This window comes from Coregonus clupeaformis, unplaced genomic scaffold (genome assembly GCF_020615455.1).
Source record: "Coregonus clupeaformis isolate EN_2021a unplaced genomic scaffold, ASM2061545v1 scaf0112, whole genome shotgun sequence".
Lineage (NCBI taxonomy): Eukaryota > Metazoa > Chordata > Actinopteri > Salmoniformes > Salmonidae > Coregonus > Coregonus clupeaformis.
In genome coordinates this window covers 359,073-386,727 of record NW_025533567.1, presented here as the reverse complement: position 1 = coordinate 386,727, position 27,655 = coordinate 359,073, and the positions used below count along the sequence as shown (strand labels likewise).

The 27,655-nt window shown below is 43.9% G+C and overlaps 1 protein-coding gene across 7 annotated transcripts in view; it reads left to right on the top strand.

The window, feature by feature from the left end:
* The window catches only part of LOC121568912 (mediator of RNA polymerase II transcription subunit 25), a 68,984-nt gene extending 46,391 nt beyond the window's left edge, over positions 1–22,593 (top strand). The window contains exons 1-21 of one of the 7 annotated variants that reach the window (XM_041879384.2): positions 8,792–8,999; positions 9,573–9,590; positions 9,775–9,904; positions 9,989–10,034; positions 10,143–10,267; positions 10,368–10,466; positions 10,551–10,671; positions 10,803–10,959; positions 11,070–11,197; positions 11,317–11,392; positions 11,687–11,961; positions 12,075–12,173; positions 13,220–13,305; positions 13,429–13,486; positions 13,577–13,684; positions 14,089–14,262; positions 18,440–18,553; positions 18,736–18,807; positions 21,064–21,234; positions 21,464–21,584; positions 22,028–22,593. In XM_041879384.2, the coding sequence (XP_041735318.1) occupies positions 9,584–9,590; positions 9,775–9,904; positions 9,989–10,034; positions 10,143–10,267; positions 10,368–10,466; positions 10,551–10,671; positions 10,803–10,959; positions 11,070–11,197; positions 11,317–11,392; positions 11,687–11,961; positions 12,075–12,173; positions 13,220–13,305; positions 13,429–13,486; positions 13,577–13,684; positions 14,089–14,262; positions 18,440–18,553; positions 18,736–18,807; positions 21,064–21,234; positions 21,464–21,584; positions 22,028–22,134 (2,274 nt within the window). In that variant the 5' untranslated portion in view covers positions 8,792–8,999; positions 9,573–9,583 and the 3' untranslated portion in view covers positions 22,135–22,593. Of the gene's footprint in view, positions 1–8,791; positions 9,000–9,572; positions 9,591–9,743; positions 9,905–9,988; positions 10,035–10,142; positions 10,268–10,367; positions 10,467–10,550; positions 10,672–10,802; positions 10,960–11,069; positions 11,198–11,316; positions 11,393–11,686; positions 11,962–12,074; positions 12,174–13,219; positions 13,306–13,428; positions 13,487–13,576; positions 13,685–14,088; positions 14,263–18,439; positions 18,554–18,735; positions 18,808–21,063; positions 21,235–21,463; positions 21,585–22,027 lie in introns of those variants that run through there. The other 6 variants (XM_041879385.2, XM_041879387.2, XM_041879388.2 and 3 more) reach the window with 6 other exon arrangements.
* The last annotated feature ends 5,062 nt before the right edge of the window (positions 22,594–27,655 follow it).

Sequence of the window (27,655 nt, the reverse complement as noted above, 5' to 3'; positions counted from 1 at the left end):
AATATGAGGGAAATATGTGTCTCTAATATGGTCATACATTTGGCAGGAGGTTAGGAAGTGCAGCTCAGTTTCCACCTGTCTCGGCCTGGGCGTATGTGTGACTTTCATGTTGAGGCCCTCTTTGTGGGAGTGGGGGGCTTGGGGTGGGTAGGAGGGGCATAGGTCTGATCTGAGGGGGCCTAAATGGGGTGTGGGCATGGTTGACTTGGGGGGGAGTGTAGATGTGGCTGATGGTGCTGTGGTCTGTATGTGTCTCTCTCTCCTACTTTATCTCTCTCTCTGTCTCTCTCTGTCTCTCTCTGTCTGTCTGTCTGTCTGTCTCTCTCTCTCTCTCTCTCTCTCTCTCTCTCTCTCTCTCTCTCTCTCTCTCTCTCTCTCTCTCTCTCTCTCTCTCTCTCTCTCTCTCTCTCTCTCTCTCTCTCTCTCTCTCTCTCTCTCTCTCTCTCTCTCTCTCTCCCTTCCTCCTTTTCTCCCCAGGTCATTATCATCTTTCCAGTTCCAGACTTTCCTTTCTTTCCGCTCATCTGTGAATAATTCTCTCCATCAAACAAAGAGAGATAAGGAGACACATCAACTGCTGCTGCTGTTCTACTGCTACTACAGTTTTTCTCAATTGCTAAAACACAATTTCTGAAACCTTGCTCCATTTCCTGAAAACATGAAACACAAAACCTAATCTTCAAGCACTATTTACAAAACCTCTGACTCCTCTCGCAAAATGAAACATTTTCCTCAACACAGTTTTACCTGTGTTCAAAATCAAACACTGCTCTCGAATCATAACCAAAGTGATCAAAATGATATACACTCTCAAGCAGTCAGTAAACAATACACCGAAAAATAGAAAACACATTGTTCAAAACATACAGTTCTCAGGGAGAAGTACATTTTTAATCTCAAAACAAATTTCATATTTTTCCGTCATTGTCTTTTGATGAACGAAAACATGTTCTATCATAGTAGCTCAAAATTGATCAGAAATTACTACTCTGCTTTGCTCTTTGCAATTTTGTTTTTTGTTCTTCCTCCTCCTTGTACCCCTATTTTTACAGTACTGTACCCTGCATCTCACAAACTTGTCCTTTGTCTCTGTGATACTGTAATTCTTGTTATTTTTTGATCTGAACCTGCAACCAGTCAAAATATATTGAGCAGTCAGTACTGTTAACAAATGGAAAGCACAATGTTCAGGGCCATACAATTTGTCCATTGTACAGTATACAGCCTACAATGCACTGTACAACAGTATACAATACAAAAAGGGACAAAAATCTAAGGAGTAAACGTGATCAATGTGCTTCTTCTTGTCTTTGGGGTGGGTCAGGCCAGAGCACTTCGTCCACATCACAAGCAATATTGTCCCTCCTGAGGCAACGGGGGAAGAAGCCTATTGTGTGCCGTATCCAGCCCTGACATGATTCCTCACCTATATCACCACAGGCTAAATCCATGGCTTGCAGCGGATTTACTCTGGTGTAGGGTTGTCTATCATACACTTTCCATCTCCAAGAGGAGAAAAACTCCTCAATCGGATTCAGGAAAGGCGAGTATGGAGGGAGGTACAAGTTCATAAACTGCCCATTGATGTTAAACCATTCCCTTACCTGAGCAGTTCGGTGGAAACTGATATTGTCCCACACTATCACATAGGTGGGAATGGGATTCTCATTTAGCTCTTGAGCCTGCTGCTCTTGAACCTGCTGCTCAAATAAAATATCTCTTAGATTGGCAATAAATCTTAGAAGGTGCTGGGTGTTATATGGCCCGAGTGTAACATGGTGATGTAGAACACCATGGTTGCTGAAAGCAGCACAGATTGTGACATTGCCACCTCGTTGACCAGGGACTTCAACATTGGCCCGCTGTCCAATCATGTTTTGGCCTCTCCTTCTCCTCTTTGTTAGATTGAAGCCTGCTTCATCGACAAAGATGAACTCATGGGGTCTGTCCAAGGATTCCAAGTCAAATATTGTCTGTGTAGAAATACAATATACTGTATGTAGGATTTTGAAAGTCAGTACAGAGACAGTGCTATACTGTAGAGTACAATTAGGCCTACTGTATGCACTTCTGATTCACATACATTGTATGTACTGAATAATAATGTCATTCACATAGTATCTGTTAGTACTGTAGACAATCTGGATTACAGTAAATGTTTCTGAATGTACACTTACTTGCACATACTGAGCTCGCAGTTCTTTCACCCTTGGTGAGTTGCGCTCAAAAGGTACTCTGTATACTTGTTTCATTTGCATCCTGTTATGATGGAGGACACGGTCAATTGTGGAAATGCTCACACTGTCGATTCTCTGGAAGTGTGTGTTGTCTTGTATCACTCGTTCCTGGATTTCTCTGAGTCGTATAGCATTATCTTAAAGGACCATGCCAACTATAACGGCCTCTTGCTCCCGAGTGAATATAGCTGTCCTTCCACCTGCATGTGGCAGCCTTGCAATTCTACAAAAAGTAGTTGTGCAGTTACAAAACATATTCATGCAGTACAATACATACAGTGATTAACTTTACAAATGTCTATTGAAACAGCTGCATATAGTGTAGTACAGTAAATTTGCAATTACAAAAATACAGTAGTATACTGTACCTGTTCTTTTCTCCGAATGTCCTTACTATGGTGGACACAGAAAATCGGCTCAAATTGGGTTGCACTCTATGTCCTGCTTCCCTCATTGTCAGTCCATGGACAAGAACATGTTCTATGACTGTTGCTCGAATTTCATCAGATATTTCCACTCTTTGTCTTCCTCTTCATCCTCCTCTTCCTCTTTCTTGCCCTCCACCTCCTCTTCCTCCTCGTCGCCCACCTCGCATACGTCCTCGTCCTCTCACATTGTTTCTTCTATCCATTCTCAGACTTTCTCCTTCCCACCTTCAACAACCTGTTTGCTCTCTGAACTGGCTTATATTGGTTGTGTCGCATCATTTGAAACAGGTTAAATCAATTTTGAGTGGTTGTGTTCAATCAATAACATGTGTTCTCTATTTGTATTTGATTGTTGCCACTTGTGTTTACCAGTATGGATGACATGTGCATTAGAGTGCAGAATGTGTTTTGAGAATGAGAATGTGTTTAGAGTTTTGCTGAAAAGTCTAAGTGAGATCTGCAAATTGTGTTTTACCATGTGAAATGGTTTAAGGTATTGACAACAGACTGCAATAATAAGCTAAATGAGTCCAGGCAACTGAGAACTTTGTTCAGCCAATGGGTTTTAGTGTTTTAGCAATTGAGAAAAACTGTATTGAATTTTCCAACTCCTGTCGCAACAAAGCACAGGAAAACAGATTCTACATTCTATACAAGCAACACTTAGAACTCTGACACACACACACACACACACACACACATACATACATACATACATACATACATACATACATACAAACATACAAACATACATACATACATACATACATACACACACTGTGCTTCAGGTTAATGCCAGTAATTAATCCAGGAGGAGTGTGATGATGCATATTTCTCCCTCCAATCAGACCTGGGCCTAAGGATTCTGCACTGTATAGACTTCAAAAGACAAACCATGTCAATGCTTTACTTTAGGCCATTAGTATACAGGTGTAGGAGTTAGGAAACGTCTGTGCAGTATTTTCAGCAGGGCAAAAATCAGTTGTGGAGACTCTAGTCTAGTCAATTCTTGACGCCTGGTTTGGGCCTACCCTCTGGATCCTGGCTTTTCTGGCTTCTTTTAGCTGGAGGAAGGAACCTTCGCCGGTCGTTATTATTGATGTCAGGGGAGGGAGAAATGTGGATGAACCCATCTGCCAAAGCATGTTTCGTAACCTTGAAATGTGTCCCTTCACCTCATTATTTTGTCTCCTTCATGGTGCTCATTAATATGAATTCGCTTTTATTTTTCTATTTGTTTAGTTTTGGGGGGTTGTGTGATATTATCATCCATAATGGAATTCATAATATGCCATTTAGCAGACGCTTTTATCCAAAGCGACTTACAGTCATGCGTGCATAAATTTTTTGTGTATGGGTGGTCCCGGGGATCGAACCCACTACCTTGGCGTTACAAGCGCCGTGCTCTACCAGCTGAGCTACAGAGGACCACATCCATACCATTTTTTCCCCGATCCACTAAGGATGTGACAGTGAGTACTTGAAGACCTGAACTATTTGAGCGCCTTCGGATGTTACAGGAATAGTGTTCCACTGTTTGGACATACTGGCAGACTTTACCCCAGAGGACTCTACAGGAGAACTGTGATGAGGACGGACCTGCTCGGCTTGGAGTGCGTATCCTATAGGGAAGTATTGCACCATTATATCGAATCATTCCAGGATTTTGTTTTTTGGAAAGACATTATTTAATTTCAAAAGAAAAAAGTGTCTGCAGTCCATCATGTCTCCGACTGGACGTCTGTGTGTGTCACTGTGACCTTCTGTGTGACACATTTCTGTGCTCATGCTGTTCCTATCTTCTACCTGTCCTCGGGGCCCTACACCATTCCTAGCATCCACAGACTGAAACTCCTGTCTTTGAACAAAATGTGGCTTCTGTCCTGTGTGTCTTAGAGGAACCATTTTTGTGTAGGACCCATTGCACTTGGTGGGGAGTGGGATACTTATGATCCCTAATGAACAGTCGGTCTCTCACAGAGATTAAAGTGTATTGTCTGTGTTGTTTCCCAGATCAGCTGTCAGTCACTCAAAAGTGCCCCCCACCTGATCTAAGTAACTGTGTTGGTTGTGTACTTCTTTTAGTAAATGTGTGCTGTATGTCTGAGGGCAAACCAGTTGGCACCGTGATTGAAAAATAAAAATGTTGGATACGTTTTGATTACTTATAAAAAAAGATACAAAAAAACAGATGAGGTATAATTTTTGACTAGTTTATGTCCCCTAGCAGTCCCTCCAAACGGGGGAGACAGAGAGGGGGTAGCCATGTCCTTTACCTCTAGTGAAATACAATGACCCCCGGTTTACGCTCTGCACTTCCTCTTTAAGCACCATGTGGCTACTGCCATGAGAGAACCATGTCTACCGCAACTTCTGCTACTATAACCTCAACTAACTGTTAGCATTACTAATGCTATGGCTGCCATTTCCTCTTAAACGCATTCAGGGGGATCCAGTTACTATTCCAACTTCAGGGCAAGGAAGTGCAGGGATGCTTACCGGTATGCTTGGTAGAGTGGGGAAAAAAGTATTTAGTCAGCCACCAATTGTGCAAGTTCTCCCACTTAAAAAGATGAGAGAGGCCTGTAATTTTCATCATAGGTACACGTCAACTATGACAGACAAAATGACATTTTTTTTCTCCAGAAAATCACATTGTAGGATTTTTTATGAATTTATTTGCAAATTATGGTGGAAAATAAGTATTTGGTCAATAACAAAAGTTTCTCAATACTTTGTTATATACCCTTTGTTGGCAATGACACAGGTCAAATGTTTTCTGTAAGGTTTTCACACACTGTTGCTGGTATTTTGGCCCATTCCTCCATGCAGATCTCCTCTAGAGCAGTGATGTTTTGGGGCTGTCGCTGGACAACACAGACTTTCAACTCCCTCCAAAGATTTTCTATGGGGTTGAGATCTGGAGACTGGCTAGGCCACTCCAGGACCTTGAAATGCTTCTTACGAAGCCACTCCTTCGTTGCCCGGGCGGTGTGTTTGGGATCATTGTCATGCTGAAAGACCCAGCCACGTTTCATCTTCAATGCCCTTGCTGATGGAAGGAGGTTTTCACTCAAAATCTCACGATACATGGCCCCATTCATTCTTTCCTTTACACGGATCAGTCGTCCTGGTCCCTTTGCAGAAAAACAGCCCCAAAGCATGATGTTTCCACCCCCATGCTTCACAGTAGGTATGGTGTTCTTTGGATGCAACTCAGCATTCTTTGTCCTCCAAACACGACGAGTTGAGTTTTTACCAAAAAGTTCTATTTTGGTTTCATCTGACCATATGACATTCTCCCAATCCTCTTCTGGATCATCCAAATGCACTCTAGCAAACTTCAGACGGGCCTGGACATGTACTGGCTTAAGCAGGGGGACACGTCTCGCACTGCAGGATTTGAGTCCCTTTGTTACTTTGGTCCCAGCTCTCTGCAGGTCATTCACTAGGTCCCCCCGTGTGGTTCTGGGATTTTTGCTCACCGTTCTTGTGATCATTTTGACCCCACGGGTGAGATCTTGAGTGGAGCCCCAGATCGAGGGAGATTATCAGTGGTCTTGTATGTCTTCCATTTCCTAATAATTGCTCCCACAGTTGATTTCTTCAAACCAAGCTGCTTACCTATTGCAGATTCAGTCTTCCCAGCCTGGTGCAGGTCTACAATTTTGTTTCTGGTGTCCTTTGACAGCTCTTTGGTCTTGGCCATAGTGGAGTTTGGAGTGTGACTGTTTGAGGTTGTGGACAGGTGTCTTTTATACTGATAACAAGTTCAAACAGGTGCCATTCATACAGGTAACGAGTGGAGGACAGAGGAGCCTCTTAAAGAAGAAGTTACAGGTCTGTGAGAGCCAGAAATCTTGCTTGTTTGTAGGTGACCAAATACTTATTTTCCACCATAATTTGCTAATAAATTCATTAAAAATCCTACAATGTGATTTTCTGGATTTTTTTTCTCATTTTGTCTGTCATAGTTGACGTGTACCTATGATGAAAATTACAGGCCTCTCTAATCTTTTTAAGTGGGAGAACTTGCACAATTGGTGGCTGACTAAATACTTTTTTTCCCCACTGTAAATGCCAGGGAAGTCATGTGGTGAAGGGGCGGGGGTAACTGCTGTCTCCATGGCAATGTTCCCAGTGCAATTTTTATTTATTTAGTAGGAAAGACATTTCACTCAGTTCAGTGAGCTGAAAGAGGCAGAGAGGGAGGGAGAGAGAGTTAGAGACTGGAGGAGGTGTGTGCAATATATATATAGAGCTGTTTCCATCACACTGGAGGGATTTATTAGGAAGCTGTCAGCCGTGTGTTATTGCTAATATATTACTGATTACTGTATATAATGGTAATGTATTCTTATCTCATTAAATATAGATGTCCTTGCTGTGGGTGAGCCTTTGCTGTTTTTGAATTTAGCAAGGAAGGAAAGCAACGACACCATATAGATAAAGTGAATGTAAACCTCATATCTCTATGTGACAAAAACAGAAATATTCACTGTGCAGTGTAAGACTATCATAAGCAATATGGCTTCACCTTTCAGTCCACTCCCTATACAATTTCACATTTTTAACTTAATGATGTTATGCCTCCATAAATGTTCATAAATGTCACCCTAGAATAAGAAATATCCTCTGTGTGTGTGTGTGTGTGTGCTCGTGCATGTGTGTGTGCGCGTGCGTGTGTGTGCGTGTACGTCCTCATGTGCGTGTATTTGTGTTTTGACCCAATTCTGTTTTTGAAAATCAGTGTGTGTTATTTGTCGTAACCTAGTTCTGTCTGTATGTCAGTGTATCAGGGTGTTTGTGGTGATTACCTGTTGTGAGAGGACCAGATGGTCCCCTCTCTCCCAGCTGGAGGAGCCGGTCAAAAGAGGGACCGTCTATACTACACACCACCTGGAGCAACCACAGAGGACAATCAAAGCACCTGATAGAGAAAAATGATCAAACCGCACAAAACAGCCCCCTAAAGCAATATGCGATTTCTCATCACCAAGTAGAAGTCAAAATAGAGCAGTGACTACATTTGTTTTCCAACCACATCAGGAATTGTACTCTTTTCTAATTGCAGGAGAACTGCCAGTTCTACCAATTTAACTTCAAAAGCAGTGACAAACTGCACATCCCTCAGAGCTACAAAATACATCAAAGTCCCCTAGAAAGGTATGGACACCCGGTCCCTTTCAAAGGAATTAATTTGGCCACTATGCTTAAGTCTGAATGAAAGGCTGTGTGGGTTTAATGAGTTTGGGACCCAAGGATAGCCTTGGGCACACTCCTGGCCCCGCATGAACCCTGCTAAGGTCACTGGGAGCGAGCACCCATGATGTGGCCCTCACTTGCTGTTTGCCCATAGCCTAAATAGAACTGCTGCTGTTTTACAGTGCCCTGCTCTGCTTTAAATTGGGTTAAATGGATTCAGAACATTGTTTCTGTGGGATGTTTTGAGTTTGATGAGCTCTGATGCCCTTTGCTGTTCGCTGGGCTGTGCTGACTGGCTCACAGTGCCACAGGGGAATATATTATATTGTTGGACCTAGAGAAACACAGCGCGCAGTTGCGCTCCGATCACAGGTTCGCTCATGGCACATTGTGCTGATTTAACAGCAGGTTAGCTCGCTGAAGGACTCACCAGTAATTATGTGCTGGTTTCAGCACAGAGGATAGGAGGTGATAGAGACATGTCTTGGTTATATAAAGGTTACGATGGCAAGGGGGTTAGGCAGTACCTGTAGGCCTATTTATCAACCTATGTAAACGTATAGGACTTATAGGTTTATGCTTGATGTACTGGATATATGGACAAGGGGGGCTATAATCACTGATCCATGTATCACTTCCTTGCCTATTTCTCAAAATCATGCAGCTCACCGCATTCAAGGCCTAGTCATTTTCTAAGACTGGCAGACTGTGCTGACCTCTGGTGTAACAACACGGTATGGCATATATGGCAAAGAAATAATATCTCATATATATATTATATATCGCTATAATTTCACTGTAAATGTCATCAATTTGGTATAAATGATAGGACTGTCATTGACTGTCAGTAACCGCTTAGGTTCCTAATGGAAGCCATAGAGATGTCAATCAGTTCTTGAGCAGTTGTTCGGTTGTTGATTGAGCATCCCTTGTGTTCCATTTTCAAGCCCAACCAGGACTGAGATGTCGATAACAAAACGTTTGCCTAGTGGTTTGTTTTCGGCACGGCCTACTTTGTGTGTCAAAATAACAATGGTTTTGTTTTACTTACTGTACAATGTAATTTAATTTCAAAGTATTTGGCCTCGTCTAACACACACTTATTTGGCTGACGGCTAAATACCGCCAGGTGAGTAGCCATGTAGCTAGCTGAATGCAACGTCAATGAATGATTTGCTGATGATGGAAATCCTTTGGCTAGCATTGGCTTGTGGCTAAGTTACCTCGCTAATGCTATAATGTCTGCATGCCTACGATTAATGGGATTTCTACTTCGCTTACTAAATATTTTATATTACTGTCTATTAAAATGTTTGATATGTTAACTACATTAACGTTAGCTGGATAACTGTATACAGTGAATGTAAGAGTTGCTGGTCATTGACGTACAAAAGTTAGCGGCTGCTAAGCTAACGTTAGCTAAGTGGTTAGCTGACTGGGGTGTATTCATTAAGCCGATTCTACCGTTTACTCCAGACGTAATGAATACACCCCTGACTTTAGGATGCTTTGACAGAGCATAATCAGTAGCCATTAGTAACGTTATACGTTTAGGATTATTTGTAGTTGTCCAGCTAAAAACTACCAAGGAGTGTAGCTAGCTAGCTACTTATGGTAATCTTCTGCCTAACGCACTATGCCTGATTTGGTTATTTCTCAATATGGACAACTGATTCTGGACTGATGGACAACTTTTATCAAGATCCAGTGTTCATGCAAGGTATTGTTAGATAGTCAGCTATCATAACGTAAACCTAGGTAACATATCACAGTATGTTATGCATACCTGTCACAACAAGTAATCACAGGGAGAGCAACAGTGTGTACAGGCTTTTGTTACGGCCCAGCAACTGATTCAACTAATAAACTTTTTTCTCCCTCTGAATCCATGGTGGTGGGTTCAGCCCTCATGGACATGCCCATTAAACCTGGCGCCAATCAAGTGGCAGACGTGGTGTTCGTCATCGAAGGAACTGCAAACCTTGGCCCCTATTTTGAATCCCTCAGAAAATATTACATACTACCTGCAATCGAGTAAGTGGACTTCAAATGTACATTTTGCTTCATTGGGTATGTACGATATCGAGTCCTGACTTGGTCCCTGTCCTATCATCACAGGTACTTCAATGGAGGTCCTCCGGCAGAGACAGACTTTGGAGGAGATGTGAGTCTTAATTCAACTTTGTTTTCTCCTTCCGGTTATTACTATTTATTTACTCTTTATTTAAGAAGATACAGTATGAGATCAACAATGCCAATTCTCTTCTCTCAGTATGGAGGCACACAGTATGGTCTTGTGGTGTTCAACACAGTGGACTGTGCTCCTGAATCCTACGTCCAGTGTCACGCACCAACCAGCTCAGCCTTTGAGTTTGTCTCATGGATCGACAGCATCCAGTAAGACAAATGTTTTTCTTTGTCATGCCAATTAGAATGACGTGTTTAGGTTCGTTAGTATTAATCTTCCTTGACCAATGTGTAACTTTGTCTCTGTCAGGTTCATGGGAGGAGGAGCAGAGAGCTGTAGTCTAATCGCAGAGGGACTGTCTGTGGCTTTGCAGCTCTTTGACGACTTCAAAAAGATGAGGGAGCAAATGTGAGTTATCTTTTATGACTAGACACACACACACACACACACACACACACACACTAACATATGTCTCTTGTTTCTGTTAATCAGAGGTCAGACACACAAAGTATGTGTGTTGCTGTGTAACTCTCCGCCATACCTGCTCCCTGCCGTGGAGAGTGTCAGCTACACGGGCTGCACCGCAGACAATCTGGTAAAGATCATCAGAGACGTAAGTGAACATAGCACCTCTATCAGATAGCCTGTATAGACAACCCGCTGGGCCATTTTGGGGAATGATCTGACTTGTGTACTTATTAATGGCTGCTGATAACTCATAATAACCTTGTGCCTCTTCCTCAGAGAGGGATTCATTTTTCTGTGGTGTCGCCACGGAAACTGCCAGCTTTACGGGCACTGTTCGACAGGGCGTCGCCAGTCGGGGGACTAGTCGACCCCCACCCAGACTACAGCCAAGACCCCTTCCACATGATCCTGGTCAGGGGTATCTCACTTCCTGGTGAGGAGCAGCACCAGAAATACTCTGCTGATTCATACACATCAGGATTGACAGAGAACAGATTGATACAAGTCAGTATCCATCTAATTCTAAAATGTTTCTTTCTCCAGTGTCGTCAGGGGGAGGATCGGGCCCTCTCAAACCAGTCCTGCCCCCTCAACCCCTGCCTGTCAGTCAGCCTCCTCTTGGTCCCGCCTCGCAGGCTCCTCCACCAATAAGCACGGCCCATCCATATCAGGTACTGAAGATATGTTTTCACTTGGCAGCTTTTATCAGCCCATACAGCATGTATACCATTGGATTGACAGGCTCTTAGCTGACACAGTGTTCTCTCTCCCTCTCTTGCTGCCCTGTCAGCCCCCACCTTCCCTTAACGCGGCCCAGGCAGCTGCACAGATGGCTGTAGAGGCAGCCAACAACCAGAAGAGTCGCTGTGAGTACCAATAGCCTGCATTTTTCTATCCTGGTTGAATATCGGCCCAGTTTGATTGTCAGTCTATTACAAGGGTGTTCAATTCTTACCCTACGAGGTCCGGAGCCTGCTGGTTTTCTGTTCTACCTGATAATTAAATGCACCCACCTGGTGTCCCAGGTCAAAATCAGTCCCTGATTAGAGTGTTAGAATGGGGGAAGAAAAACCCAGTGGAACTGGCTTCTAGGTCCAGAGTTGGATATGAGGGGTCTATTATGTCTGTTACCTTGTCTTTTTTTGGCATCCCCCATCCAGTCCCAGGCCTGGTCAATCCTGGTCCCCCATTCAGCGGTCAGTCAACTCTTCCATCTGTAGCAGGAGTAAAGTTGGCTCCCTCCAGTCAGCCCAGCCTATCCACAGTCACCACAGTTTCTACACCCATGTTGTCTCAGCAACAAGCCCCTCCCCCGCAGCAGCAACAAGTCCAGCCGCCAGGACAACCACAGCCCAATCAGCAGCAGCCGGTGCCCCCTCAGCAGCAGCAGCCCACGGCCAATCAGCAGACGCCCCCATCCTCACAGCCTGGCATGGTGAGGCCTGTCAATGTTGCATCATCATCCCACAATACTCCACATCAATATTCAACTTCTCTGCCTCCAGTCAAGTTGTCTTTCTCTCCCTTTCTCTCTTTCTCTTCTGATAGCCTGGTGTGTCTGCAGCCCAGGCGAATCCGATTGGGGGGCAGCAGCAAGGCGTAGCCAATAAGATTGTAGCATGGAGTGGGGTACTGGAGTGGCAAGAGGTGAGGGAAACTAGAACTTGGTGTAAACATGCTGCTGAAGAGGTCTATACATCTTCTATTTGTGTGTTCAAGTCATCCTCTGGCTTTGTAAGGAAATGTTATAACAAGGTCTGCAACAAAGCTATGCTTGGAACTGATTGAATGAACTGTCATTGATTGGGATGTGATTAATCATACTATACCTTTGTAATTCATTTCACCTCCGGTCAAAGTGATTGCATTACTTGACATGGTTGAACCTGTTTTAGGGGAACATGCATTTTAATTATCTAAAATACTAATCAACTCTGGAAATGTTTGTGTTTCCAAGCCATTTGAAAACCTGACTTGATCAATAATCAATAAGTATTGACTGATTTAGACTTCTTCTGTGATACCTGTTGGCCATGAAGCCCTATCACACAACAATGGGCAGCAAGCCTACACACTGTAACCAACACACAGTTAGACAATGGAGCGTCACCACAAAATCACCAAACACATCGACAATAGACATAGTATTGCCACAGGTCACTAAAGTGCATCTGAACTCACGTATCAATAGATGGAGCATTCAGGTTAGATTTGTATGTCTTGTTATGTTCAGGTCAGGATATTGCTGGATCCATATCTTAGTCTCCCCTAATTCACAAGAGTCCTCCCAAATAATGTACAGTACACATATAAAGAACCTATACATCTGGTCTTTAATCCCAACACAATGCAGTAGCAATGGTCAACAGGGACTCCAGCAGAGCTGAACAATCTGGGATTGATTAACTATTGATCCACTATGGATCCCCTGAAGATGAACGCTGCTGCTTATTTTCCCGTAGGATCGGCACCATCGATCCTCTTCACAATGTTCCACTGGCAGCACTATTTGGCATGTTGTGTCATTTCTAACATGGAGGTTTTTAATCAAACGGTGTCCCTGGGTGTAGGACCGAAGCCCCCTGGTCACTCTGTATGCTAACTTCCAAACCTCTCCTTCCATTTCTCCAAACATTCCTCTACTCCATCCCTACCTCCCCCCCCACCCACCCTCTCTCCATCCATCACTTCAGAAGCCCAAAGCCTCGTCTATGGATTCCAATACCAAACTCACGCGCTCCCTGCCCTGCCAGGTGCAAGTCAACCAAGGAGAGAACCTGTGAGTGTTTCACTGCAACTATCTTTGATATCATGCCAGTGTCAGCTGCACTGATTGGTCATTGTATGTATTGCTATATGTATGGAGAGTTCTGATTGGTTTGTTCCCTGTTCTTCATGACAGAAATGCAGACCAGTGGCCACAGAAGCTCATCATGCAATTGATCCCACAACAGCTACTGGTGACAGAACCCTCTCTGCGTGTGTGTTCAGAAATTACTCAATGACATTGAGAGTACAGACTTCTAAATAAATTATTTCTCCCTCTCCAGACAACACTTGGTCCACTCTTCAGAAACTCTCGAATGGTTCAGTTTCTCTTCACCAACAAAGATGTGGAGTCACTCAAAGGTCTTTATCGTATCATGGCCAATGGATTTGTAAGTACAGCTCTTCTGCTTCACATTCTCTATTTTTGCTGCCATCTGTCCCGATCCTTTTCCATGTTAATGTTCAGTGCAGTGGAGTCTCAACAATAGACATCAGCAGTTCCCTCCATTGTGCACTAGATGGACTAGGCAGATATAAATAGGCTACAGTTACACTCTGAAAACACTAGAGGGGGCACCATGTTGCTCATCATTTAGTAAACAGCTACAGAGATTTTCAACACCGTCGGGCGTCATAGAAAAACTGCATGCAGCCTGTGAGATTTACCCAGGTCTGATTGAATCCAGGTCAGGTTGACTGGTTTTGTATCACATGAACTATGACGAGGGCTGTGACAGCCAGACAGACAGACAGTGCTGACCTCTGACCTATGTCCGTCGCCCTCTGGCTGCAGGCGGGGTGCGTCCACTTCCCCCACAGCGCCCCCTGTGAGGTGCGGGTGCTCATGCTGCTCTACTCCTCCAAGAAGAGGATTTTCATGGGCCTCATCCCCAACGACCAGAGCGGCTTTGTCAACGGCATCCGACAGGTCATCACCAACCACAAACAGGTCCAGCAGCACCGCTCGGTGAGTTAGGAGGGAATAAAGGGATTAAACCTGGAGAAAAGGGGGTAGTATTCGCGCTAGTGACTGGAGCTATACTAGGCCAGCACAGTGAAAGGGCTTCCCAAGAGCAGTCTTGGGCCAATGAGGTGGTCAATTGCTGAAAATGGTTTCCAGTTTGAGAGCACCACCCCTTGTCGTGTAAGGAATATCATGTACATGTCTGGTTTGATCTCGATTACAGCAAACACAATTCTAACAACCCTTAGGATAGAGTGTTGTCTATCTGTTTGAAATGAAACAGTGTTTTCCTTCAGGTAAACATTTAGCGTGCTGATTTTTTGTGACAGAGAAACGGAATGCCTCAGTTACAAATCCAACCTACCTGTGGTCTACATGACTTCATTATATCCTCACAGCCTTTCTGCTCCCATTATAGTTGATGCCGTCTGTCTACTCATGCTGCTACTTTTATGTGAAAAACATGTTAGACCGTGTGTAGTTACAGAGACATTAAATTATGATGAAGACGTTTTTTTTTGCCTTGTGTCCCATTACATATTCAAAGCTGCATCGCTAATGGAGACTTGCTATGGCAATCTCAACACAATTAAAATTTCAATTATTTGATCGTTTGGGGTATTTCTTTTTCCAGACGAGGCTCTGAAATAGTGTTACTGGTGATTAGATATGATTTTATAACCGTGAAAGACCAAATAGAATATTTTCCCAGAACCATATAGATGACTTGATGTTACAGGTCCAATGCAACTGTTTTTATCTCAATATCAAATCATTTCTGGGTAACAATGAAGTACCTTACTGTAATTGTATTCAATTATAATTATGGATGGGGGTTTGAAATAATGTCACTATTCGAATAGTATCATGAGTTTTTGTCAGATATCTGGATATGCTAAATACATGTGGGTTTTAAACTTTAACCTGAGCACTGCTGCCTGAGGGAGAGAGGCTGGCGCTCTATTGCTGCAGAGGGAGAGGGAGGGAGAGAGACACAGTAGCCACTAGCCACAGCCAAGACTAGCTAACTTGTAGCATCCACAATGTTATTTATCATCCCATATAACGGTGCCTGTCTTGACTGGAGTAGCCTAGAGAAGCTAGCTCGATTAGCTTGCCAGCTATAGTTCGCTAGGCTAATTGAAGCTACATGCTGCGCTTTCTCCCCAACCCCATTCTGATAAAACAACGACCTACCTGTTGGTTGCTTGTTGTAGCCTACCCCTTCTCATTTCAGGAACTTTTAATTACTTAATTTTATTCCATCTTGCATTGTATTAGTAAACTCTCACTCCACTTGCTTCTCATTGAGCCTCTTTTTATTTTTATTTTTTTATTTCACCTTTATTTAACCAGGTAAACCAGTTGAGAACAAGTTCTCATTTGCTGCTTTGATTGGCCAACATAAACAACAAGCTACACATGAAGGTTACGTCATAAAAACTACATTGTAAAGTTTTTTTTATTAAAAACGATATAGAAAATGTATTTGAATAAATGATTTGAAATGTCACATGCATAATATAATTTAGAAAAGGCTTTTTCAGTGTTAAAATAGGCATATATATTTTTTTTGCTAAAATGAGTACTCACAAGTATTTGAATACAAACGTCCATGCACATCCCTAGTTAAAATGGTCAAAAATAAACAAAAATACCTTCTTAGCAAAGAGCATTTTCTTAAGCTGTCTGGGAGTGGTCTGAGTGGGGAGGGGAAAACTGAAAACTAGCTGTTATTGGCAGAGAGGTTTGGAACTCTCTCTCTTATTGGTCTATTAACTAATTTACCGCCTGGGCAGGCCAAAACTCCATCACACCAAAACAGGCTAATATTTCAGATGATCTTTTCAAACAGCTCTTACACTAAAAGAGCATTATCATAATTTTCACAATTTCATAATATTATTCCAACCTCAGTGTGTAAAACACAGGAAAATGACGCTTTGACTGCACTGGGCCTTTAATGTGTGCTCTGGGTGTTTTTAGGCAGGCTGCTGGGTTAAATAGGAAGTCCACAGGGAAGAGAGAGGAGAAAATAGAGGAGAGGAGATGGACAGCTTTTATCCTCTGAGAGACTACAGATCCTAGATCAGGGGTGTCAAACTAATTTTCCCCACGGGCCACATTCGGTCTTCACCGAGGTCTGGAGGGCCGCACTTCAAATGGGTTATTTCCTCGCCGTTAAAATTTGCAAAAATAGTCCTCCATCCATCACTTTTGGAATTTTCTATGCTCCCTGACTGTCTAGCTTTTGTTTCGATGACTGTTAGCAAACTGGACAGAGTGAAGAGACACTTCAATTATAATTTCTACAGTTGCGATTTGGTTTTAGTCATTTCAATGTCGATTGAGATTGGTTTTCCCCTGAAAAAAACACGCTGGCCTTGAGTTTGACACATGTCGTAGATGGTGGTGTTGTCTCATCCAGTGCCAGGATTAGACAGGTTAGGATAGGCAGGAATTCCATTATAAGAGATATACTGTACATACAGTGGGGAGAAGAAGTATTTGATACACTGCCGATTTTGCAGGTTTTCCTACTTACAAAGCATGTAGAGGTCTGTAATTTTTATCATAGGTACACTTCAACTGTGAGAGAAGGAATCTAAAACAAAAATCCGGAAAATCACATTGTATGATTTTTAAGTAATTAATTTGCATTTTATTGCATGACATAAGTATTTGATCACCTACCAACCAGTAAGAATTCCGGCTCTCACAGACCTGTTAGCTTTTCTTTAAGAACCCCTCCTGTTCTCCACTCATTACCTGTATTAACTGCACCTGTTTGAACTCGTTACCTGTATAAAAGACACCTGTCCACATACTCAATCAAACAGACTCCAACCTCTCCACAATGGCCAAGACCAGAGAGCTGTGTAAGGACATCAGGGATCAAATTGTAGACCTGCACAAGGCTGGGATAGGCTACAGGACAATAGGCAAGCAGCTTGGTGAGAAGGCAACAACTGTTGGCGCAATTATTAGAAAATGGAAGAAGTTCAAGATGACGGTCAATCACCCTTGGTCTGGGGCTCCATGCAAGATCTCACCTCGTGGGGCATCAATGATCATGAGGAAGGTGAGGGATCAGCCCAGAACTACACGGCAGGACCTGGTCAATGACCTGAAGAGAGCTGGGACCACAGTCTCAAAGAAAACCATTAGTAACACACTACGCCGTCATGGATTAAAATCCTGCAGCGCACGCAAGGTCCCCCCTGCTCAAGCCAGCGCATGTCCAGGCCCGTCTGAAGTTTGCCAATGACCATCTGGATGATCCAGAGGAGGAATGGGAGAAGGTCATGTGGTCTGATGAGACAAAAATATAGCTTTTTGGTCTAAACTCCACTCGCCGTGTTTGGAGGAAAAAAGAAGGATGAGTACAACCCCAAGAACACCATCCCAACCGTGAAGCATGGAGGTGGAAACATCATTCTTTGGGGATGCTTTTCTGCAAAGGGGACAGGACGACTGCACCGTATTGAGGGGAGGATGGATGGGGCCATGTATCGCGAGATCTTGGCCAACAACCTCCTTCCCTCAGTAAGAGCATTGAAGATGGGTCGTGGCTGGGTCTTCCAGCATGACAACGACCCAAAACACACAGCCAGGGCAACTAAGGAGTGGCTCCATAAGAAGCATCTCAAGGTCCTGGAGTGGCCTAGCCAGTCTCCAGACCTGAACCCAATAGAAAATCTTTGGAGCGAGCTGAAAGTCTGTATTGCCCAGCGACAGCCCCGAAACCTGAAGGATCTGGAGAAGGTCTGTATGAAGGAGTGGGCCAAAATCCCTGCTGCAGTGTGTGGAAACCTGGTCAAGACCTACAGGAAACGTATGATCTCTGTAATTGCAAACAAATGTTTCTGTACCAAATATTAAGTTCTGCTTTTCTGATGTATCAAATACTTATGTCATGCAATAAAATTCAAATTAATTACTTAAAAATCATACAATGTGATTTTCTGGATTTTTGTTTTAGATTCCGTCTCTCACAGTTGAAGTGTACCTATGATAAAAATGACAGACCTCTACATGCTTTGTAAGTAGGAAAACCTGCAAAATCGGCAGTGTATCAAATACTTGTTCTCCCCACTGTATGTGTCACAGTTAATAGGGATGTTGGTTACACATGTAAACATTACACTAGAAAAGTAACGTTGTTGGTTCTCTTCTCCAGTTGGGTTCAGGAGGGCCGATGCCAGGGCCGCCTGGCCAGGTTCAACCCAATCAGAACTTCCTCAACCGGCCGCAGGGGCCCATCCCTGTCTCCCATGGCAACGTGCAGCAGCAGGTACTGTGATTAATCCTGTGGTGTCTCAGCTTGTGCACTCCTCCTCTCCCTTCTCCCCTCACATGCTCCTCCTGTCTGCATCTCCTGTTTCTATTGTCTCGCAATGACTGCATGTCCCGCAATGACTTTCCTCTCCTTCTGCTCCTCCTCTTCCTCCTCTTCTCTCTCTCTCCCCTGTTCAGTCTGTGGTGGTGGGCATGCCCTCTGTTAGTCAGGTCACTCTGATGGAGGAACAGCAGAGACAGGCCAACCTGGTGAGACTCACACACATATACACAAAAACTCTCACCCAAAATACACAAAAAAATGCACTGAAATTTACCAGCCACAAACTCTCACTGTGGTCGTTTAGGCACCAGCCTGGTTGGTGAGCAGCTCCTCTCCACTCTGCATCTGTTGGCTACTCTCTCACACTGTCTCAATTGGTGCTCACTTCTACCAATGTAGCCTGCCCAGCATGTTCTGGGTTCAGAGAGTTACATTGTTACATTCGGCCTGTGTCTCTTTTTAAAATGAACCCGGTACACCGTTCCAATGAATCATATGTACAGTGCCTTCAGAAAGTATTCATACCCTTTGGCTTATTTCACATTGTGTTGTTACAGCCTGAATTCAAAATGGATTAAATATACTTTTTTTCTCACCCATCTACACACAATACCCCATAATGACAAAGTGAAAACATGTTTAGAAATGTTTGCAAATTTATTGAAAATGAAATACAGAAATATCTCATTAACCTAAGTATTCACACCCCTGAGTGAATACTTTGTAGAAGCACCTTTGGCAGCGATTACAGCTGTGAGTCTTTCTGGGTAAGTCTCTAAAAGTTTTGCACACCTGGATTGTACTATATTTGCCCATTATTATTCTTAAAATTCTTTAAGCTCTGTCAAGTTGATTGTTGATCATTGCTAGACAGCCATTTTCAAGTCTTGCCATAGATTTTCAAGCCAATTTAAGTAAAATTGTAACTAGGCCACTCAGGAACATTCAATGTCGTCTTGGTAAGCAACTCCAGTGTAAACTTGGCCTTGTTTTAGGTTATTGCCCTGCTGAAAGATGAATTCCTCTCCCAGTATCTGTTGGAAAGCAGACAACCAGGTTTTCCTTTAGGATTTTGATTTTGATTGTGCTTATAGCTGTATTCCATTTATTTTTATCCCAAAAAAACTCCCTAGTCCTTGACGATGACAAGCATACCTATAACATGATGCAGCCACCACCATGCTTGAAAATATGAAGAGTGGTACTCAGTCATGTGTTGTGTTGGATTTGCCCCAAACATAACGCTTTGTTTTCAGGACAAAAAGTTCATTTCTTTGTCACATTTTAAGTGCCTTGTTGCAAACAGGATGCATGTTTTGAAATATATTCTGTACAGCAGGGTTCCCCAACTGGCGGTGATTTTATTTGGCCCCCCAAGTGTTCTGACCCCCGTACCCCACCCAAAGTATTTGTATTGTTTTATTGTTGGACATAAAAGACTGTAAAAACACCAGCAAATCAGCTCCAAGGGATTTTAATTTTGGAAATCTGTTCCAAGGTATTCCCATGTATAATAGAGAGATATATGTGATTGTGTATTAATTTAAGCAAGGTTTGAAATGATTATATTTAGTTAAATATATCTGTTTGGGCTTCTTGCGGTCAATTTGCAGTCTACAAATTATTTGTTATTATGTTCCGGCCCCCTGACCATCCGCTCAAGAATAAATCGGTCTGAATCTAGTTGATGATCCCTGCTGTACAGGCTTCCATTCTCCTATCACAGCCATCAAACTCTGTAACTGTTTTAAAATCACCATTGGCCTCATGGTGAAATCCCTGAGCAGTTTCCTTCCTCTCCGGCAACGGAGTTAGGAAGGACGCCTGTATCTTTGTAATGACTGGGTGTATTGATACACCATCCAAAGCCGAATTAATATATTCACCATGCTCAAAGGGATATTCAGCTTCTGTTTTATTTTTATTTTTGACATATCTACTTATCGTTGCCTATCTCTGCGAGGCATTGAAAAGCCTCCCTGGTCTTTGTTGTTGAATCTGTGCTCGAAATTCACTACTCGATTGAGGGACCTTACAGATAATTGTACTGTATGTGTGGGGTACAGAGATGGTCTAGTCATTCATAAATCATGTTAAACACTATTATTGCACACAGAGTGAGTCCATGCAACCTATGTGATTTGTTAAGCACAGTTTTACTCCTGAACTTATTTAGGCTTGCCATAATAAAGGGGTTGAATACTTATTGACTCAAGTCTTTTCAGCTTTGAATGTATTATACAAACAAAATTACACTGACATTATGGGTTATTGTGTGTAGATCAGTGACACAAAACCTAAATGTAATCAATTTTAAATTCAGGCTGTAACACAACAAAATTTGGAAAAAGTAAAGGGGTGTGAATACTTTTTGAAGGCTCTGTATTTAAAGTCTCACTACTTAGTCCTCTTATCTCCCCAACCGTCTTCTAAACCTCTTTGACTTTCTGCTTCTCTTCCAGATGACGATGAGAGCAGCCAGCGCAGCTAATCAGCAGCCGCCCGTCACCGGCGCTCCGCCCAACCAGGTCACTCAGGGTGGACAGGCCCCGCCCCAGGGTGCCATGCTCCGCCTTCCAAACCCAGGAGCCAATCCGCAGCTGCGCAGTCTACTCCTCAGCCAACAGCAGCCAGTAAGAACACAACAGTTAACTCTACCAGTCTTGACCATTATTCATGAAATACATTTGTTGTTGTAGTGCATTCACTTGTAGCAAGGGCTAGACCCCTACTGCACACTCTAGAAATGCTTCTAAATATGTAATACTTGTCTCTATTGGTTTATGGTAAAGGATATAAGAATGAAGGTCCTAACTACTGTATGATTGATGGTAACCTAGGTGTTGTGTTCCTGTCTCTCAGCAGGGTGGTGTTGGTCACATGCAGGGCATGATGCCTCACCAGGGGCTGGGAGGGCAGCTGGTCCACCCTACTCCAGGAGCGGGCACCCAAATGCAGGCCCAGTGGAGACAGCCCCTGGCAGGTTAGCTACAGCCGACCTTTTGTGTGTAAACTGCTAAATTCAAAAGGGAGGGTGATTGAACATATCTCTCCCATCAGTGCCTATGGTTATCAAACTGAGACTCGGCTATATGGCGTTGACACAAGCAGCGGGATGAATTGAGGATGTTGCAGATTAAGGTGATGCACTCGCACAGAGTATCTGCGTATGTGCACGGTGCCCTTCAGTTTGCTGCAACCTGATCACTGCGGTACCAAAACAGCGGAGCAGTTTAGACTCGCACTTCACATTCATGGTTTTTGCTGAAGTCTGCTCGATAACGCTGTTTACTTCGTGCGTCGCTGACTCTACCTGTAACTCAACAGTAGTTAGTCTATAGTTTATTACCACAGTGTTTATGATAATGTCATCAATGCACATGTTGCTGTCCCAGGTTAACTCTCTCCTCTCTCTCCCCCTCTCAGGTCAGATGATGATGGCTGCTGGTCAGAGGGGCCCTGGAGCCCAACCCCCCGGGATGCCCCAGGTGTCCTCCGTCATGGAGGATGAGATTCTCATGGACCTTATTTGAGTTTGCACCCAAAAAGACTACACCCCCCAGCAGCCAGCATTTTCAGTTTCATCATGGGGGCAGACTGGGAGATGTAGTTTTCCTAGTTTCTACTCTGGCTTTGTTTTCTATGTTTTCCTTTTATATCAAAAGAGCAGACAACAGCAGGGTGAATCAGGAGTTTGTACTGTAGAGCTATTGGAGATGATGAGGGGAGGACATGCAAGCACACACTCTCATGCATATGCAAACACAGACACACACACACATCCTGTCACACACCTAATGAAGCCAACCCAATGGGAGGACAGTGTTCATTACACTGTTGTGTGCTTGTATGGAAACCTGTTTCACATTCATTTAATTGTTTTATATGAAATTTCTTTTTTTATTGAGGTTAAACTTTTTCTGAAGTTGTTTTTTTGAGCTATAGATGACGTTGTTTTATTGAGATGAAATAAAGATTAATTTTGTCAAGGAGCCAACTGATGTGTAGAGTCCTTTTTTAAAGTGAGTATACACATAGATCCGGGCTCTCCAACCCTGTTCCTGGAGAGATACTGTCCTGTAGGCTTTCACTATAGCCCTAATCTAGCGCACCTGATTCTAATAATTAGCTGGAGCAAAAACCTGCAAGATGGTAGCTCTCCAGGAACAGGGTTGAAGAGCCCTGACGTAGATTGATCTGTACCTGACTGCCTGTTAGCCAACTATTTCTGACAGTAGTCTATCTGAATGTGTGTTTATTAACACTACAGCAGTTTACCTTTACAGTGTGTGAGAATGACTAAAATAGACAGACCGATATATAGTTTGAAGTGTGTTTCTGCCAAATGGTGTCACAGTGTTAATTCTAACTACTCCAATATGTTGTGGAACCATACCGAGGCCTCCTGTGCCAAGTAGTTATACCAGATGGCGTCGCCTGGCCATGTTTTCCCTGGCATAATGCACAATCAGGCTGACCGCATGCGCACATGGCAGTGTACACATATGTGCCCAAAATGAGCTTCACACTGCTAAAAACAACATAACAACACATTGCAGACGCTCGCGTAACTCTCAACTCATCCATTTAATATTGTTGGCATTAAATCCTGTAGTATGTACCATACACAGACACCTGTACTAACCGCACACAGTCCAGTGAGTTGTATACACATGCTGATAAACAAAACATTATGTACACTGGAACCTTATTATCCTGCAGACCAACACATTGTTAGCCCTGTGCAGATGCACAGACAGGAAGTGATGTCAGTCCCTGTCACCAGGTAGATGGAGATGGTTGCTTAGATACCATGACACTGGGTTCTTGTTTCTAAGATATTTCCTCCACCTCTCCCTCACATGTACTCACACACACAGAAAGACAGAGACACTGACTAGTTCCCCAGTGGCTGGCGTTCATCTCTCATTTGGACCCCTCCTTCCATCACTGGACGACCTGACATTCTCCCTCTCTCTCTCTCTCCCTTTCTCTTCTCTGTCTTTCTAATGGGCTGAGTTAATCTCTCTGTATTTCGACATCACTGTGTATGCTTTAATGCCAGCTACACGTCTTTGAAATGTTGCTTTTACCATATGAGCAGGGAAGTAGCAGAATAGTATGCATGACACTAGAAGTAGAGTATGTTGATTTTGTTGTGATATATACTGAGTTGATAGAGCAGATGTTGTGACCTAGCTCTTTTGCCTATGTTATTGAATGAGACTGTTGACACTGTTCCTCTAGCTGTGGTCTGTCCGTCCTGGTTGTCAAGGGGACAGAGGGCCATTGTGTGAGCCTGGGTGTTTATAGGGCCTGGAGATGGAGTTTATTGGCCTGGTGGCAGAAGTATTCTTGGGCCTGATGGGGTTTATGGGTCTGGGGGCAGAGTTTGTTTTATGGCATGCTAGAGGAGGTGTTCACAAGGCCTGCTGGTGGAGGAGAGGAGGAGTATTATCAGGCCTAGCGGTGAGTGGATGTGTTTTTAGTGCCTTCTGGTACAGCTACATTTAGCCTGGAGAGGGGATCATTTCATGCCTTAAATTGGATTGGTGTTTACTCTTTAGGGCCTGGTGGTCGAGGTACACTGGGCCTGGTGGACGAGGTACACTGGGCCTGGTGGACGAGGTACACTGGGTCTGGTGGTTGAGGTACACTGGGCCTGGTGGTCGAGGTACACTGGGCCTGGTGGTGGAGGCCAATGCAGCCTAATGGATGTGGGGTGCCAGATGGTGTTGTTTGTGATGGAGGAGATGCAGGCTTGGTTAACTCTGTGTCAGAGTGCAGCTCCTCTTTCTCTACCAAGCGCAACACAGTGTAGTCAGAGGCCTCCAGATGCTGCAGAGAGTTCAGCTCTGAGATACTGAGAAGGGAAATGCAGAAACAACAGAAGAAGAGAAACAGGGTGCCTCCCGCACGGCCGGTGTGTCTGGCTCACTTCATACCCTACAGTCTCCATGCTGCTGAGACCCAGCAGAGTGCTAACGTAGCACAGCTCCCAGCTAACGCAGTTAACGCTAACAGAGACTTAACTCACAAACACAGCAACATCCACACCACAGCAGCCATGAGATCTGAACATTACCCAGGGCACAGGGAGCTACAGCAGCCAAGCACATCTCAATGTGCTAACACAGCACAACACAGAGAGGAACAGGAACATGAACCCAGTGTAGCAGGACAGAGCATTAACCAAAACGCAGAGCCGCAGATACTAGATTGCAAGTGCTCTACCTTCATATGAACTGCATTAATTCTCCCAGTGGCTCCCATCTCTATTCATTTAACGGCTTGTGGTGTCCACTCAATCAGTCACTTATAGGCTGCCCTGACGGCCAGAACAGAACCCAGCACCGGAGGGAGGGAGGGGGGGGGGGTTCACTCCAGATCACACAGCCTGAGAAGACACTGCGGTACAGGGACACAAACAGGGAGAGAGAGAGAGAGAGAGAGAGACTGTATATATACATAATATGACATTTGAAATGTCTTTATTCTTTTGAAACTTCTGAGTGTAATGTTTACTGTTAATATTTATTGTTTATTTCACTTTTGTTTACTATCTACTTCACTTGCTTTGGCAATGTTAACACACGTTTCCCATGCCAATAAAGCCCTTAAATTGAAATTGAAATTGAAATTGAATTGAATTGAATTGAATTGAGAGAGAGAGAGAGAGAGAGAGAGAGGGAAGGAGGTGTGGATGTGTGTGTGGCTCTTTTAAATAATCAGGGTGGAGAGATGAAGAGATTGGAGGTGAAAAGAGAGCGGTCTATATCAAGGGTGAAAAAGATTGAGAGGTTCAAAGTGGAGAAAGAACAGTCAATATCAAGAGGCAGTGATAGGGAGAGATCCAGGCAGACAGACAACAGCACTGTGTGAGAGAGAGGAGAAGAGAGGGAGAGAAGGAGGGGGGGATGTGGTGTGTGTGAGTTAGAGAGAGGGAGGGATATCCACTGCACTGTTGTGTGACTGGAAATTTAATAGAGAAAGGGATGGAGGGAGGCATGCAGGGGAGGAGGAGGAGGGGAAAAGGAGGAGGGGAGAGCTAGGGAGAGTGATGCAATGCAAAAGCGCTGCACATTGGTATGGAATTCCAGGGGACTTCTATAGGCTGTGAACAATGGCACACCATTGTTAGGGGACAGGGAGGAGAGTAAGAGAGCTAATCGTATAGATGTGATGTCAGTGGAGTGAGTGGTCTATTGTGTACTGCAGCGAGTGGGACTGGTGGGGTAAACGGAAGAGAGACGGTGGGGGGTAAGGGGGTGGGGGGGCAGCGTAGGCCATGTACATAATGGGGGCATTGAGTGGGCACCATTCCAAACACAGACCTTAGAGGGAGCCCCAATCACATGTAACGTACTAACTTTCATGAAATTGTCCGTTACTCACATGGAATGAAAAGGAAGGTATAGGGAGATAGGACACCACAATGATGGAGATGCAGGCTGCCTTCACACAAACAGAAGTTCTGAGTGTGTGTGTGTGTGTGTGTGTGTGTGTGTGTGTGTGTGTGTGTGTGTGTGTGTGTGTGTGTGTGTGTGTGTGTGTGTGTGTGTGTGTGTGTGTGTGTGTGTGTGTGTGTGTGTGTGTGTGTGTGTGTGTGTGTGTGTGTGTGTGTGTGTGTGTGTGTGTGTGTGTGTGTGTGTGTGTGAGAGAGAGAGAGAGAGAGAGAGAGAGAGAGAGAGACTGGGAGAGGAGTGGCTGTGAGAAAGACTGTTTCACCATGTCTGAATATAGAATGTTATCAATTCACCATTAATCGTCCATCTGATTATCCCCTGCCCCCCTTCTCTTTCTCTCTCTCTATTGCACAGACGCAGTCTCTCATTGCAATGACCTCTCCCTCCTCTCTCAATCCCACAATCGCTGTCTCCCACTGACACGCCCCCTCCCATCCCTGAGTATCACAATATTGATCTCATATTTGAGAGAAATTATACTAAATGGAGAGGACACAGACCCGCACTGAAAGATTCATAGAAATAAGTGAACGTGCACGCTCGGGGGTGGGGCTATAGGTACTGTATGTGCTTGATCGTTGCCAGGGGAACCTGTCAGAGCCAAACAGCAGAGAATGTTCCCTAATAAAAGCACACATGCATCTCTACCCCCTCCCCCCCCCCTCACTCACACACTCTCTCTATGCCTCTCTTTTACGCTCTCTCACACACACACTCACACTCTACCTCTCTCTATATATATCCCTCTCTCTCTATCCCTCTATCCCTCTCTCGCTCTATCCCTCTCTCTCTCCCTCTCCCTCGCTCTCTCCCTCTCTCTCCCTCTCCATCCCCTTCTCTCTCATCCTCTCCCACTCTCTTTCTCTCTCTACCAACTCAACTTCAAACCCTGAGTATAACCTCTAGAGTAACAACTAAAAAACACAAAGATGCACATTTATCTTCATCAGCTTTCTGTCAGGATTACATGTATTTCACTGGAGGCTGCTTAGGGGAGGACGGCTCATAATAATGGCTGGAATAGAGTCAATGGAATGGTTTCAACCACATGGAAACCACATCTTTGATGTGTTTGATACCATTCCATTGACTCCATTCCAGCCATTATTATGAGCCATCCTCCCCTCAGCAGCCTCCACTGTTTGTATTTACATCAGCACACGCTTTTCGATCTAGCAACATAAAGTCCGTTTAGGGAGATCGTCCATTATACCCAGTGAAGCAGTGGGAATATGTGTCTTGCATGATCTGCTATTTGTGACGTGACAAATGTGTTTTGTTCACCTTCACATACCTGTACCATAAAGCTTGGATAATAAGCCCGCCTTTTCAAATACTCAATTTGGAGTGTGGCTTTCATTTGCGCAACAACTTTGGGATGAATCATTATATTGATTGATATAGTTACCCCAACTTTGAGGAAGTAAACTATTCAGTAGAATAACAAAACGTGTTCAGGACGCTGTTGGTGTATGAATCTATGTAGCAATAGTCATTGCGTCCTCGTTGCATCGTAATGAGAGGAGTGGGATGTGCATCACCAACGCGCAATAGGGACAATAGTAAACACCTACTTGTCGGATACAGG